Source organism: Amblyraja radiata, chromosome 23, assembly GCF_010909765.2.
Source record: "Amblyraja radiata isolate CabotCenter1 chromosome 23, sAmbRad1.1.pri, whole genome shotgun sequence".
NCBI classification, from domain to species: Eukaryota; Metazoa; Chordata; class Chondrichthyes; order Rajiformes; family Rajidae; genus Amblyraja; species Amblyraja radiata.
The window spans coordinates 35,684,332-35,701,103 of record NC_045978.1 but is presented as its reverse complement, the minus strand read 5'-3'; the positions used below and the strand labels follow the sequence as shown (position 1 = coordinate 35,701,103).

The 16,772-nt window shown below is 47.3% G+C and overlaps 1 protein-coding gene across 1 annotated transcript in view; it reads left to right on the top strand.

Moving 5' to 3' along the window:
* Window positions 1–2,008: 2,008 nt before the first annotated feature.
* The window catches only part of ddx27 (DEAD-box helicase 27), a 37,061-nt gene continuing 22,297 nt past the window's right edge, over window positions 2,009–16,772 (top strand). The window contains exons 1-8 of the mRNA XM_033042039.1: window positions 2,009–2,164; window positions 3,244–3,387; window positions 4,428–4,487; window positions 8,413–8,632; window positions 9,542–9,579; window positions 10,111–10,197; window positions 10,579–10,684; window positions 14,248–14,421. Of these exons, the coding sequence (XP_032897930.1) occupies window positions 2,090–2,164; window positions 3,244–3,387; window positions 4,428–4,487; window positions 8,413–8,632; window positions 9,542–9,579; window positions 10,111–10,197; window positions 10,579–10,684; window positions 14,248–14,421 (904 nt within the window). The 5' untranslated portion in view covers window positions 2,009–2,089. The remainder of the gene's footprint in view (window positions 2,165–3,243; window positions 3,388–4,427; window positions 4,488–8,412; window positions 8,633–9,541; window positions 9,580–10,110; window positions 10,198–10,578; window positions 10,685–14,247; window positions 14,422–16,772) is intronic.

Below are 16,772 nucleotides of genomic sequence, written 5' to 3'. Positions count from 1 at the left end.
GTACAAAATTCTTAAGGGGTTGGACAGGCTAGATGCAGGAAGATTATTCCCGATGTTGGGGAAGTCCAGAACTAGGGGTCATAGTCAGGGCCGGCCTTAGGAGTTGCGGGGCCCAATTGGGAACAATTTTGGTGAGCCCCAGGTTCCCAGCCAAGGTCTGTAGATTCATAGAAATATAATTAAAGTCTATTATAGACATTATATCTCTATGGTAGAATGGAAAATAATCAAAATGTGCGCTTAAAAAGTGCCTGCGACTTAATGGACCAAACAGATCTAAGCTACATTTTAATATAAAATTGCATACATGTAAGCCTACAAGTAACAAACAAAATATGTAGATCACCTCTGAAAAGTACATAGTTACAATACCACTTGTTTTAATGACTGTGAAATGAAAATAAAAGTAATTTAATTAAATATATCCTGGAAAACCAGTAACCATTGATGAAAAACCAGTCCAGGCTGAAGCCCCATCCTACTCTTTGGACTTCTACCCCATCCTAACTTAGTTGTTTGTGTTAGTTGTCTGTGCGTGATGTGTGTGTGGGAGGGAAGGAGAGAAGGGAGAGAGAGAGAGAGAGAGAGAGAGAGAGAAGGGAGGAAGGACAGAAGGGAGGGAGGGAAGTTGAGAAAGGAGGGAGGGAAGGAGGGAAAGAAGGGATGGAGCGAATGAGAGAAGGGAAAAGAGAGAGGAAGGAGGGAGGGAAGGAGAGAAGGGAGGGAGGGAAGGAGAGGGCCGGTGGCGGGAGCGGATGCCGGGGTCCGGGCGGATGGGTATGAGCTGAGGCCGAGGTTTGTAAATGTTGCTCCAACCCCCGGCCCGGACATCCCTGTATTGTTCACCGCGTCTCCCCGGGGAGAGAGAGGGGGGGAGCCGGGGCTGTGTGTGTGAAGCACGGCGACTGGAGGGGCGGGAGCGCTGCCCCGGGACCGCGAGGGAACGACCCACCTCCCCCTCCCCCCTTCTCCATTCCCCCTCACACCCCCCTCCCCGTCTACCCCATTCTTCCCCCTCCACCCCTCTACTCTCTCTCCGCCCCCCTCTCTGCCCCCCTCTCGGCCCCTCTCTCCGCCCATCTCTCCTCCCTCCACCCGGGGTAGATCTACCCGAGCCGAGAGTAGATTACTCTGGCGCGGGGCCCCCTTACTCGCGGGGCCCAATTGGGAGCAATCGGTCCAATCGGTTTAAGGCCGGCCCTGGTCATAGTTTAAGGATAAGAGGGAAGTCTTTTAGGACCGAGATGAGAAAATCATTTTTTACACAGAGTGGTGAATCTCTGGAATTCTCTGCCACAGAAGGTAGTTGAGGCCAGTTCATTGGCTATATTTAAGAGGGAGTTAGATGTGGCCCTTGTGGCTAAAGGGATCAGGGGGTATCGAGAGAAGGCAGGTACAGGATACTGAGTTGGATGATCAGCCATGATCCTATTGAATGGTGGTGCAGGCTCGAAGGGCCGAATGGCCTACTCCTGCACCTATTTTCTATGTTTCTATACCGGAAGTTACGGCTGTCCTCCAGATGGATTGAGTGGCTCCGTGTGTCAAGCCCTATGACCCAGTGACATTACGTGCAACCCCCCTATACATTATGTCTAAGAAGGAACTGCAGATGCTGGAAAATCTAAGGTAGGCTGAAGAAGGGTTTCGGCCCGAAAAGCACTTTGGTCAAGGAGTTTTTATTTAAATGTGCTATAGAAATAAAAGTGACTCGACTTGAAACGTTGCCTATTTCCTTCACTCCATAGATGCTGTTGCACCCGCTGAGTTTCTCCAGCATTTTTGTCTCCCCATCTATACATTATATGTTAGCTATGTTACTAAAATATTAAAAGATATGTATTTATGACTGTGCCTCAGACGTGGCAGTGAAGTGGGAGTGAGCCACCCGTCAGCCTGAGGATAGACACAAAATGCTGGAGTAACTCAGCGGGACAGGTGGCAGCATCAGTGGAGAGAAGGAATGGACGTCCTGGGTTGCGGAACCTTTGTGCGCGGGTGGGGAGCGGCGGCCGGCGGGCGGGCGGATGTTGGCGGCGGACACGGTCCCACACGTGCTGGTTCCGCTTTGAGGGCGAGAGACACCACGATGGATTTAGTCCCCAACATCGGGGAGGAGGACGAGGTTCCGGAGCAGGAGGAGGAGACGGGGTCGGAGGGAGAGGTGAGGGGGTTGCGGGGAGAGAGGGGGGGGGGAGGGGGGGGAGGGGGGAGAGAGAGGGGGAGAGAGGGGGAGAGAGAGAGGGAAGAGAGAGAGAGAGAGAGAGGGGGGGGGAGAGAGAGGGGGGGGGGAGAGGGGGAGAGGGAGAGAGGGGGGAGAGAGGGGGGGGGGAGAGAGAGAGGGAGGGGGAGAGGGGAGGGGAAGGGGGAGGGGGGGAGAGGGGAGGGAGGGGGGGAGAGAGAGGGGGGGAGAGGGGGGGGGGAGAGAGGGGGGGAGGAGAGAGGGGGGGAGAGAGGGGGGGGGAGATAGAGAGGGGGGAGTGGAGGGAGGGGAGAGTGGAGGGAGAGGGGGGAGAGAGGGGGGGGAGAGAGAGAGGGAGGGGGAGGGTAGAGTGGAGGGGGAGGGGGAGGGGGGGAGAGTGGAGGGAGGGGGGAGATAGAGAGGGGGGGAGAGAGAGAGGGAGGGGGAGAGGGGAGGGGAAGGGGGAGGGGGGGAGAGTGGAGGGAGGGGGGGAGAGAGAGGGGGGGGAGAGGGGGGGGGGAGAGAGGGGGGGAGGAGAGAGGGGGGGAGAGAGGGGGGGGGAGATAGAGAGGGGGAGTGGAGGGAGGGGAGAGTGGAGGGAGGGGGAGATAGAGGGGGGGGAGAGAGAGAGGAGGGGGAGGGTAGAGTGGAGGGGGAGGGGGAGGGGGGGAGAGTGGAGGGAGGGGGGAGATAGAGAGGGGGGGAGAGAGAGGGAGGGGGAGAGTGGAGGGGAAGGGGGAGGGGGGGAGAGTGGAGGGAGGGGGGGAGAGAGCGGGGGAGAGAGGGGGGAGAGAGAGGGGGAGAAGGGGGGGGAGAGAGAGAGGGGGGAGGGGGGGGGGGGGAGAGTGGAGGGAGAGGGGGGAGAGAGGGGGGGGGGGGGGAGAGAGGGGGGGGAGAGAGGGGGGGGAGAGAGGGAGAGAACTTACAAAACAATAACCTGGGTTTGCACCAAGGAATCTCATTTGGATATGTAATATTCTGATTGTAAGCATTGGAGAGGACAGGTCATCTTGGATATTGCATTTACTTTTGATTTACAAGATTATTTGATGTTTGTTTAGGAATTGCCTGTCATTTTGCTGAAGAAAAAGAAGTTCGGGAAACAGTGTGCGGACTTCAGCGAAGACTTTCACTTTACTGAGAAGGATGGGGAATGTGATGAAGATTGGGCGATGGCAGATGTCCTGAAGCAATTGAAGAAAAAAGTGAGGTTTTCTGATGTCATAATCCAACTGCAGTAATCCTACAGGTTTTATAAAAAATGTCAAATTGCATTCAGTGTTGTATTGCTCAAAGTTTTGCCACGATAACATGGTTGAGCCCGAAACTTCCAATCACACTGTGAGCAATGATGTGCATGGTGCTGTGCTTACTGTTGTAGTGTGGTCCATGTAGGATCTCCTATTTACTGTGCCTTTTATGGCCTAATGATTGAAAGGGGTGGATGAAATGCCAGATGAAATGCCAGACCAAGAAAAGGAATCATCTTGATTTTCAGGCTGATCTTCCAATTTTGTTAAAATTAGATTATTTTGAGTATTAGTGCAGTAGAAGACATTGTTCTCTGTTCAAATGTTATTGTAAAACTGAGTAACAAAACCTGGAAGCTTTGTTTATGATTTTCTGCCAAAGTAAGAGTATCTCCGCATTACTATGTGACAATAATAATCTGAAGTATATGTATGGAAGTCTATATGATCCTAAATCAGTTACTGGTTTGTTTTTCCACCTTCAGTACGTCTGATTATTTATCAATTTCCCTGCACTGAGACAGGTGTTTTATTCCCTAAGTTTTGCAAACCATCAGTCACAAGTGAATTGATCTGACATCTGGATTATCTCACATGGCAACTTGTGATTTTTGACTGGCCCTAACTACATTTCATCAGTTCCCCTGGAGGAATAAAGGGCGGCACATTGGGGCAACGGTAAAGTTACTGCCTTAAGCGCCAGAGACACTAGTTTGATTCTGACTGCAGGTGCTGCCTCTGCAGAGTTTATACGTTCTCCCTATGACCATGTGGGTTTTCTCCGGGTACTCCAGTTTCCTCCCACACTCCAAAGACGTATGGGTTTGTAAGTTAATTGGCTTCAGTAAAACAATTATGAATTCTCCCTAGTTTTTGTAGTATAAGTATATATTAGGGCATGGGTTGATCGTTGGTCAGTGTGGACTCGGTGGGCCGAATGGGGCCTGTTTCTGCTAAAGTAAAAGCTAAAGATTGATATTTTTGTTTCTTTCCAGAAAGCAGCAACAACCTTGGACGAAAAGATAGACAAAGTTCGAAAGAAAAGAAAGAAAGAGGTCTGTTGTTTTAAAAAACAAATCCATCAGTAAATTGTGTCTGAATGCTCATATGTGGGAAGTTCAGTGAAACCTGGATGCTGTCAAAATGACTACATGCCTTGTCCTTTTTCCTGAATCTCTACAGTTACCTCTTCACATTTATCTAAAGCAGGGGTGGGGAACCTTTTCATGTTGGAATGCCACATTAAGTTAGCTGTAATCTAATAAGGCCGCATCCAAGAAATTTCAATTAGATATACTTCAAAATGTACTTTATTTTGTAAATATCTAACTACTATGTACTAACTTCAAGAAAATGAAAACATTTTGTTGAATCTTCTTTTACTCTTTGGTATTTTAAATACGTTCATTTTAAGATTAAAATTAAAGTAATAAAAGACGAACAAAAACATATTAATAAATATAAAAGGATTTGTTCTACAAAGTTTAGATTCATTCAAAAGGCCGCACTTAATGGCCTAGAAGGCCGCAGGTTCCCCGCCCCTGATCTAAAGTAATAAAACTAATAATTAAGCTGTTGGTTTGCAGGAACTATCTCACTGGTGCAAGCAGATTTTCTGTATTGTATTTGAGTGGTTATGCTTTATGTACAAGTCTAGGTAAATGCAGAGTTCACAATCAAACTCACACGCATGATCCAGGGCAACAGAAAACCAGTCGGCAGCTGGAGCTCTGATAAATCATTTACTTTCAATCTAGCCCAGTAATACCCCAATGATTGGAACTATGTGACCAGCGGTGTACCATAGGGGATCTTTCTTGTTTGTTTTAAACATTAATATAGCAGGTATGATTTTATAAGTTTGCAGACAAAAAAAAATTGTGCTGTGGATAGTGAGCAAGGTTGTCTGAGGGCACCAAAGGATGGAGATCAAATGGAAACTTGGGCAGAGCTTTGACAGATGGAAATTAATCCTGACATGGGCAAGGTTCAGGGTTATGTATTTTGGGAAGTCAAATAGGAGTAGGACTTGTACAGTAAATGGTAGAGTACTAAGGAATATTGATGAGCAGAGGAACTTTGTGATTCAGGTCCATAGTTCCCTATAAAATGGTAGTGCCGATAAAAGAGGACAAATGTTGAAAAGGCGGTGAAGAAAGCAGATGGTATCCTTGCCTTCTTCGCTGGTCAGAACAGAATACAAAAGTTAGGACAATTTGTTGCATTTTTACAAAACGTTGATTAGATTACACTTGGAATATTGTCTGCAATTCTGATTAACACACTACGGGAAGGATGTGGATGAGCTCGTGAGAGATTCACCTGAATGTGCCTGGATCGGAGAACAAGTTATGAGGAGAGATTAGATAGGTTTTCCATGGAATGAAGGAGACCAAGGGGTGACCTGATAGAAGTATATAAAATTATGAAAGACATAGATAGGGTGGATAGTCAGAGACCTGTTACATTTGGTATGGATATCAGGAACAATAGAGCATAGGTTTAAGATGATGGGAAAGAGTTTTAAAGGAGATTTGAGGGGAACGTTTTTAACACTAAGAATGTTGCCTGGGATCGGATACCATCATGACATTTAAGAGATGTTTTAACAGGTATTTAAATAGGTAAGACATAGTCGTAATATGGGTAACTAGAATTAATGTAGACAGGCAAAATGCTCAACATGGACATGGCGGGCCCTTTTCGGTGCTTTATGAATCTATGACTGTACTAGGACAAAGATTCGAAGCTGGGGCCTTTGGTCTGACAGAGAGTGAAGACGGATAAACTTTTATAAAATCTGTATGAAGCCACGAATTGTGGAAAGATACAGGAAACCATGTATGGAACCCATTAATAACTAGTAGATGCCTATTAAAAAACGCACAGCTGAAAGGAACCAGTGAGGTGTGAGCCAGCAAATTGTTACCAACGTTTCTATAAATGGTACTTAAAATTGGCAAACTTATGCTAGGTTGTTTGAATGTGGACAACAGGCAGATGCAGGTGAAAGATCTGCCTTGTGTTGTCTGCATTCAAATTTAACAGTGTAGGTTGCAATACTGACCATCCACTCATCAAGAGCAAGGTGAAGCTTCTCCCACGTAAGGTACACGCGTCCAAACAGAAAAGCTTATATTAACATCTCCAATAATGTGGGTGAACATCAACATTTCTCAGAACTGCTCACCCAAGCGCTCTCAGCTCTGGACCCTCCAAGGAATGCCAACAAAGTCCAAAAATTCCCGAAAAAGGTCTATGATGCCCCGGATCAAGGTCGCCGCCGCCAGAACGCCCCCTCAGCCGCCGGTGCACCGTCTCCGCCCCGCACCGGGCCGCCCACACGGCAACGTCTCAGCCCCGCACCAGGCTGCCCCCACGGGAGCACCTTCCAGCCGGGAGCCGGTCCGCCCCCACGGGAGTACCTTCCAGCCGGTAGCCAGGCCGCCCACACGGCAGCGTCTCAGCCCCGCACCGGGCTGCTCACACGGGAGCGCCTTCCAGCCGGTAGCCGTGCCGCCCGCACGGGAGTGTCTCAGCCCCGCGCCGTCCGCCCTCACCGGAGCGCCGAGTCATGCCGTTACCCGGACGTCGCCACAGCTCGAAGACGGCCAGCCTCGCGTTGGTGAGTCCTGGCTGGTTCTACCTCCGGACCCTCGAGGTCGGTCGCAGGTTGGAGGCCGCCAGCTCCGCCATTAGGCCTCAGCGCAGACGGGGGAAGAGAAGGGGGATACGACAAAAAAGTCGCATTCCCCCGAAGGGAGAGACAGAAAGCCCTGTTTCACCCTCCCCCCACACACATAACACCACCTAATAACCAAAAAAATTACTAAACTAGACAAAAAAAAACAACACAAAAAAGTAAAAACAGACAGACTGCAGGCGAGCCGCAGCCGTATCACAGCGCCGCCACTTCCGGAATGATCTTGTCCTGGCGTCAAATCCAAGAAAAATGCAGAGAGCAGATAATCCCATTATACATCACTTTTATGGATCTAACAAAAGCTTTTGATTCTATCAGCAGTCATTGTCTCTACCAGGTACAGGACAAGATTGGATGTCCATGTCTTCACTTCAATTCTAAACCTCATTCAGCTCATGAGAATATGCATGGTATGGTGCAATTTGATGGCGCTACATCAGAGAGTTTCCCCATGAGAAATGGAGTGAAGCAAGGCTGTATCCTAGCTCCCACTCTGTTCGGCATCTTCCTATCTGTCTTTTTGTCCTTTGCCTTCCCGACAGACAAGAAAAGAGTGTATGTTCACACCAGAAGTGACGGGAGGCCTTTAATCTAGCACGATTGAAAGCCAACACAAAGGTAGTCTTGCCCTTTCCTAACTCTGAAATTTTCCTGTCCTAAATAACCCTCTGAAATATATGCTCTGGTCCAATTTTGACTATTTGACCTTTCCCCAACTTGAATGTTTCCATTGGCAGAGGGTTTTCAGCTACCAAAGCCTAGGCTCTGAATTTCTCTTCCTAAATCTTTCCATTACTTCTCTTTTGGCCTCTCCTTAGATTGTATCTCTTAGATCATTTGCCCTGATGTCTCTGTTGGCCTGTGTCAAATTTTCTTGATAAAACACGTCAACATTATTCTATATTCAAGATTGCACATTTTGTGTGTATATTGTTGAGCTGCATTACAGATTATTAAACTAAAACAAGCCAGATTCTATACTCATTTTAAATTTACATACGACCTTAGCTAGACTTGTTCATTGTATTCAGGTGAGGTCCAGTAAATATCTTTTTCTCTTGCTTTGCTAAATCAAATCTGGGTGACATTTGTATCATGTTTTTATGTCTGATTTATGAAGTGCAGTTTAGCTCAAACTAAACTCTGGAATGACTTTACTCTCTCTTTTGGATGACTTAATTGAATTATCCGAGGATTGTGGTAGATCTACTGAGTATCCATTATTCGCTGTTTAAAAAAAAAAATCAATCGACCTGTCTGTCCTGGTTCACTTGCAGGAGAAATTGACAAAAGAAGAAAAGCAAATAAAGACCGATTCAACTGAGAACTCCGTATCCAACACAGACGTGACAAAGGCAGATGAAGAAGAAGCAGACAAAATCGAGGACAATGATGAAGAAAAGGAATCTGATGGAGAACAAGCGACAGATGATGAAGATGATGAAGAATCGATATCTGAATTCTCTCGTGAAGATCAGAATATTTTACAGAAAGCAGGTAAGAGAACTGCTGGGTCTAAAATTGCAGAGTGTCATTTAATTCTAGCACGTGATGTTAGCACTAGAATGTGAGGTTATCCACTTTGGTGGCAAAAACAGGAAAGTAGATTATTATCTGAATGGTGGCCGATTAGGAAAGGGGGAGATGCAACGAGACCTGGGTGTCATGGTACACCAGTCATTAAAAGTAGGCATGCAGGTGCAGCAGGCAGTGAAGAAGGCGAATGGTATGTAAGCATTCATAGCAAAAGGATTTGAGTATAGGAGCAGGGAGGTTCTACTGCAGTTGTACAGGGTCTTGGTGAGACCACACCTGGAGTATTGCATACAGTTTTGGTCTCCTAATCTGAGGAAAGACATTCTTGCCATAGAGGGAGTACAGAGAAGGTTCACCAGACTGATTCCTGGGATGTCAGTACTTTCATATGAAGAAAGACTGGATAGACTCGGTTTGTACTCGCTAGAATTTAGAAGATTGAGGGGGGATCTTATAGAAACTTACAAAATTCTTAAGGGGTTGGACAGGCTAGATGCAGGAGGATTGTTCCCGATGTTGGGGAAGTCCAGAACAAGGGGTCACAGTTTAAGGATAAGGGGGAAATCTTTTAGGACCGAGATGAGGAAAACTTTTTTCACACAGAGAGTGGTGAATCTCTGGAATTCTCTCCTGCAGAAGGTAGTTGAGGCCAGTTCATTGGCTATATTTAAGAGGGAGTTAGATGTGGCCCTTGTGGCTAAAGGGATCAGGGGGTATGGAGAGAAGGCAGGTACAGGATACTGAGTTGGATGATCAGCCATGATCATATTGAATGGCGGTGCAGGCTCGAAGGGCCGAATGGCCTACTCCTGCACCTATTTTCTATGTTTCTATGTGATTGATTTTATTTGATTGCTATTTGTTTCATAGACACACTGAAATTAAAAGGAAAGAAGAAAACTAGAAACGTGAGTACTTCACCTTCTTTTGCGTGAAGATAACAAGGATGAATTTATTGCTGAAGATGAGCCCAGATGCGTTGACAGAAGCTGCAATAGGGAGTTGTTCATGATCTTTACCAGCAGTTGAGATTTTACTTTGCTTAGTTCTAAATCTCAAGAGCTGGCAAGAAATGCTTGAATACCAATTGGTTGCTTGGGATTGAAGAGACAACTAAATGCAGGAAAGTAAGAGGAACAATATCAAGGCTGATGGAAAGGAGTAAGGGATGAGCCACAGCAATATTGAAGAAGGGGCAGAGTTAGTTAGGGGGAGTAGTGGACGAGCAAATGAAGATGATAAAGTGAAATGCTTTGGAAAATTAGGATACATTTGGGTAAAAGCATTCTATGCATACAAGGTAGGAAAGCATTGTGAAGGGTTTAAGAAACAAGGGATGCTGGATAAGATTGTTAAATTGAGGGAAGATGAGGAAATATGATGTGATGAAATATTTGTGTAGGCCTCCAGATTCACACAGTTTTTCTGCACCAATACAGAAATCGGGCTTGTTCTTTGAGGAAGCTCCGGAGATTGATGACAGCCTCATGTTCCAGGACATGAATCTCTCTCGACCACTTTTAAAGGTATTGTGTGTTAATGTGTAGTACTTAAAGTATGAAGTTGTCAGCTTTTAAACTTGCTAAGGCAAACGTTTAGACCATTTTGTACATATTTAATTGTTCTATTGGGATTCTTAAAATGTACAGTTTAAATTGTTTGATGTTTGTTAATGGCTGTCCATGATGACTGCTGGTTTGCAAGTCTAGGATCTTGGAGTGATAGAAAGATATAAGGCATGGAAAGACCCAACCTATGCATGCTGACCAAATTGGCATTTGGCCCATATCCCCCTGTGAACATTTCCTAATAGAGTCCGATAACTATATAGCATGCAATATAGCATCTCTTGGACAGTTTCTGCAATCTCGCTAACCATTGTTCCTCTTCTGTGTGATTGAATTTAGGCAATCACTACCATGGGCTTCAAGCAGCCAACTCCCATTCAGAAAGCGTGTATCCCTTTGGGTTTGTTGGGGCGAGACCTGTGTGCCTGTGCTGCTACTGGGACAGGTGGGTGTTGTTCAATAACTTACCTGTCAGTCACCAATATCACTTGTATTTTTATATTTTGTACACGTAGGATTTTTAGTTTGATGTTAGACAATAATATTTTCTGGAACTGAACATTATTTTTTTTCTGTGATTTCATTTTCTGTATTCCGAGCATAAGCTATCAAATTTGGGCTGTCAATACAATACATTTTTGTGCTATCTATGTACTATCTCTATTTACTTATTGTAAATTGTGCAGCTACTGTTCTGTCGTGAGTTAAGACTTTTTAGTGACAATGCAGTCTAGCCATGATGTACTTTTCACACAATACTCTTGGCACCATTGGTATTCTAGCAAGTAGCTGCATTGGGATGCTTTTTCTGGCCATAGCTTCAAATGAGTTTAGTCCAAGGCAAATTAATGGAGAAACAGAATTTAGGTTTACTCAGATATGAATCTAAACCCATTTTAAGAGTACTGCATTTGACAGCAAGGAAAAGGTCTCATATGTTTAGATTAGTTTATTCTCACATGTACCGAGGTACAGTGAAAAGCTTTTGTGTGTTAACCAGTCAGCGGAAAGACAAGACATGATTACAATCGAGCCATCCACAGTGGACCGATACATGATAAAGGAAATAACATGAATAACGTCTAGTGCAAGATAAAGCTAGTAAAGTTCAATCAAAGATAGTCCGAGGGTCTCCATTGAGATAGATTGTAGTTCAGGACTGCTCTAGTTGTTGGTAGGATGGTCAGTTGCCTGATAACAGCCGGTTATCTCTCAACCTGATATATCACTGAACATCTCTTGTTTAAAGATCTTAAACTCTCATGTGGTTGTTAAACTCTCATGTGGAGCTCTCCCCCGCCCATCCCTGGGACAATCCGATCACCTCTCACTGTTTCTACTGCCTGCATACAGACCCCTCATCCGCAAGACCAAACCTGCAATAAGGACGGTCAAAATATGGCCCGAGGACGCCACCCTACAACTCCAGGACTGCTTTGATCGCACCGACTGGGACCTGTTTGCACAACAGGCTACCAGTGGTACAGAGATAGACTTGGAGGAGTACACATCCACTGTGCTCTCCTACATCAACTGCTGTGTGGAGACTGTCACAGTGGACAAGAAAATAGAGATGTTCCCAAACCGGAAACCCTGGATGAACAAGGAGGTTCAGGATCTGCTAAGGGCACGCAACAACGCCTTTAAATCCAGGGACACTTCTGCTTACAGTGCGGTCAGGTCGAACCTGAACAGAGGCATAAAAAAGGCCAAAGTCATCCTCAGGCAAAGGGTAGAAGACCACTTCAATACCGCGGACACCAGAAGCATGTGGCAGAGTGTCAGGGACATCACTGACTACAAGAGCAGCCCCGCCTGCCCCCACGGTGATATCACACTGGCCAACGAACTAAACACCTTCTTTGCCTGGTTCGAAACTGGCAACACCACCAGGTGTGGAATAACCCCGGCCATTGCGGAGGGACAGGCCTTAACACTGAGCACTCAGGAGGTACAGTGCGCTCTGCGTAGGATCAATCCACGCAAGGCTGCAGGCCCGGATGGAGTCCAGGGAAGAGTATTAAAGGTCTGTGCTGGACAGCTGGCGGAGGTATTCACGAGAATCTTCAATCTATCTCTATCTCTGGCAACGGTCCCCAAGTGCCTGAAAACAGCCACCATAGTGCCGGTGCCGAAAAAGTCCAAAATCACCAACCTCAACGACTACCGGCCGGTTGCCCTGACTCCAATCCCTATGAAGTGCTTCGAAAGGCTGGTCCTCTCCCATATTAAATCCAGCATCCCTGCCTCACTGGACTCCCATCAATTTGCATACAGGGCAAATAGATCGACAGAGGATGCCATCTCTCTGGCCCTTCACACTGTCCTGACTCACCTGGACAGACAGGGCACGTACGTGAGGATGCTCTTCATTGACTATAGCTTTGCATTCAATACGTTCATCCCCACCAAGCTCACCACCAAACTCCACCAGCTAGGCCTCAGCTCACCGATATGCGCTTGGATCCTGAACTTTCTCACGGAGCGACCGCAGGCAGTGAGACTGGGCCCGCACCTGTCCTCCACCATCACCCTGAGCACCGGCACACCACAGGGTTGTGTACTAAGCACCATGCTCTACTCCCTCTTCACTCACGACTGTGTCCCTGCATTCGACACCAACACCATCGTGAAGTTTGCAGACGACACAACAGTGATTGGGCTGATCACCAACGGTGATGAAACAAACTACAGAGCGGAGGTGCAGAACCTGGCGGACTGGTGCGCCAGTAACAACTTGGCATTAAACACCTCCAAGACCAAGGAGCTGATTATTGACTTCAGGAGGTCCCATTCTGGAGAATACGCCCCAATCTCCATTTACGGGGAAAGTGTGGAGAGAGTGTCCAGCTTTAAGTTTCTGGGCACTCACTTTTCAGAAGACCTCACATGGTCCACGAACACTGCCGCGCTGGTCAAGAAGGTCACAGCAACGACTGTTCTTCCTGAGGACATTAAAAAAGACTGGTCTGCCCCAACAGCTGTTGACAACGTTCTACCGCTGCACCACAGAGAGCATACTAACGTATGGCATCTCTGTGTGGTATCTCAGCTGCACGGAGGCGGAGAGGAGAGCTCTTCAGCACGTCGTCAACAGAGCGCAGCGGATCATCGGGACAGAGCTACCAGCCTTTAGAAACATAGAAATTAGGTGCAGGAGTAGGCCATTCGGCCCTTCGAGCCTGCACCGCCATTCAATATGATCATGGCTGATCATCCAACTCAGTATCCCGTACCTGCCTTCTCTCCATACCCTCTGATCCCCTTAGCCACAAGGGCCACATCTAACTCCCTCTTAAATATAGCCAATGAACTGGCCTCGACTACCCTCTGTGGCAGGGAGTTCCAGAGATTCACCACTCTCTGTATGAAAAAAGTTCTTCTCATCTCGGTTTTAAAGGATTTCCCACTTATCCTTAAGCTGTGACCCCTTGTCCTGGACTTCCCCAACATCGGGAGCAATCTTCCTGCATCTAGGCTGTCCAACCCCTTAAGAATTTTGTAAGTTTCTATAAGATCCCCTCTCAATCTCCTAAATTCTAGAGAGTATAAACCAAGTCTATCCAGTCTTTCTTCATAAGACAGTCCTGACATCCCAGCCTTGGAGGGCATCTACCACACGCGGTGCCTCAGGAAGGCCCTCAGCATCCATAAGGACTCATCACACCCCTGCCACGGTCTGTTTCAACTACTTCCCTCCGGCAGACGTTACAAGGCCTTCTACGCCCGAACCTCCAGACTCAGGAACAGTTTTATCCCAAGAGCTATAGCGGCTCTGAACCGGCCCTAATGAGTGCCCCCCCACCCACCCCCTTTGGACAGTCTCCCTCAGATGGTCACGTCAATCAATTCAGCTTGCTTATTTATGTATTGTATTTATTTACCTTTCTTGTACATCAGTGGAGCTGCACACTAAATCTCGTTGCACTGACGTGCAATGACAATAAAAGATATTATTATTATTATTATTATTAATTAGGTTTCTCTTTGTATTCTCCTACACTTTAGGTAAAACTGCTGCCTTCATGCTGCCTGTGCTAGAACGTTTGATCTATAAACCACGTCAGGCTCCTGTTACCAGGGTGTTGGTTCTTGTTCCAACTCGTGAACTAGGCATTCAAGTGCATTCTGTCACCAGAAATTTGGCACAGTACACATCCATCACCGTCTGTCTTGCTGTTGGTAAGTTTGGACTAAATTTGTAACTGCTGCAGTGCTAAAACTGAACCTGAATGTGGCAACAACATCTATTTTAATGCTTTAGATTTGTGCCAACTTCTGTATGCTCTTTATAAAACAATATGTATCACTATAGTGTCATAGGGTAACAGAAAAGGCATAGATAACCACACTACAGGCTAGATGCAGGAAGATTGCTCCCGATGTTGGGGAAGTCCAGGACAAGGGGTCACAGCTTAAGGATAAGGGGGAAATCCTTTAAAACCGAGATGAGAAGAACTTTTTTCACACAGAGAGTGGTGAATCTCTGGAACTCCCTGCCACAGAGGGTAGTCGAGGCCAGTTCATTGGCTATATTTAAGAGGGAGTTAGATGTGGCCCTTGTGGCTAAGGGGATCAGAGGGTATGGAGAGAAGGCAGGTACGGGATACTGAGTTGGATGATCAGCCATGATCATATTGAATGGCGGTGCAGGCTCGAAGGGCCGAATGGCCTACTCCTGCACCTAATTTCTATGTTTCTATGTTTCTATGTTACAGAGTAATAAGCGAGTTTGGTATTCCGACAGCGCATGCCCAGGTCATAAGTCACGAGTTAAACATTGGAGGGTGAGGATCTGCTGTGTGTTATTTTTGGTTATCAGACCTTCGTTTTAGTGAGTGCTCTGTGCTGCTCCGTGGGGTCGGGCACGGGTCTCCGGTGCCACCGAACTGCCGCTGGGCCGTCCCCGTCCCGAGGTGGCCGGAGGTTTTGGGCCGGGCTCACAGCCGGTGCGGGGGGGGGAGGGCTCGGCGCCGCTCCAGCCCGGCTCTACTCCGGCTCCCAAGGGGGCCGTCCCCCAGCGGGCCGGAGACCGCCGGTCGCGCCTCTCTGCCTGTCCAGTGGCCGTGGGTTTGCCCCCTCGGTGGAGGGCAGTAGTCATAATCATTACAAACAGTGAGTCAGTCGGAGCTGGGATAGGCAATCAGTTCCACTGGAGCTGCTTGTAGTCTTCCGGCATCAAAGGCCCTGCTGGTGGACGGAGAGGTTTGGTGGCGATGGGGGCCGAGCGCCCACGGGGCGTTGGGGTGGGTGGGGCAGGGTGTGCTGCCAGCCAACCTCCCAGCCGCCGGATCGTCGGCGGGGATGCGTGCGGGGTGCTGCGGTGGCTCGGCTGGACATGCAGCATCCCCGGAGAAAAGGAATGTGTTCCTCGGGAGTAGGAGCGGGGCTGGAGCAGGCCTCTCTCTCCCCCACCCTCTCCCTCCCCCACTCCCCCCTCCCCCTCTCTGACGGCCCCCTGGGCGGGGACGGGACACCCGGGTGGTGGGGAGGAGGGGAGACGACGGGACGGGGCTGTCCAGCGGTGGGGAGGCAGCGCCGGGGACACGGGCTCGACCCGGGCTGCGGATGAGGCGCGGATCTGAGCGCTCTCCCCTGTCTACCACTGGCATTTGCCCCCTCTCTCTCTCTCTCTCGCTGTTACACCTGTTCTCCCGCTACATGGCACCCCCGTTCCTCAGATTAAATTTTTACACATAAATCATAAATATGGTTAAGAATTTACATACAGTTTATGCAGCCAGCGCTTCATTTGCTTTCTCTTTATAGTGAGTGACCTTTGACAAATCCCATGATTCGTTGCATTATTCGGAATACCGAACTCGCTTATTGATGTAAGATCTGCCAATGGTATCCATGTCAACCAAAGGCCCTTAGCAGAGGGGCAATGAAAATCCAGATCGTGGTTTACCTGGGACATTATAGTTACATGGTTGTTACAAACACATGCCCTCTTTCTGTTGCTGCTAAATCAGCCTGAGCACAGACAATATTGCTGCAACCACTATCGCTGTTTAAAGAGAATTGTCAGGTGATCTTCCAGGTGGGAAATTCTTTATCTCAAGGCTTTGCAAATGCATCTTAATGGGCAGCACGTAATGACTTCAGAGGTGACTGGAACTGAACTGAAAGAAAACTTTCCTTTTGAAGAAAAGGATCACTTTTAAATGAAAATCAAGAAAACTACAAAGGCTTGAAATCTAAAATAAAAACTGAAAATTCTGGAAATATCCAGTTGGTCAGGCAGCATCTGTGGAAAGAAAAGCAGAGTTAACATTTCAGGACTGTGGTAATCACAACTTGAAAAAGTTTATCAACTCTCAAAATAGACTAATTGACATTAATTTATTAAAAACAATTTAAGTGTATTCTTTGGACAGTATTCTTAAAATGTTATTGAAAAATATTAGTTTTCTGAAGTTGTTCTGGAGATACTCTCAGCTTTTGCCATACAAATCTGAGAGAAAAAACCCATTGCATCTCCTGGGATCTGCCACATGATTCTAAAGTGAGTGTGAAGTGCAAATGTTGAG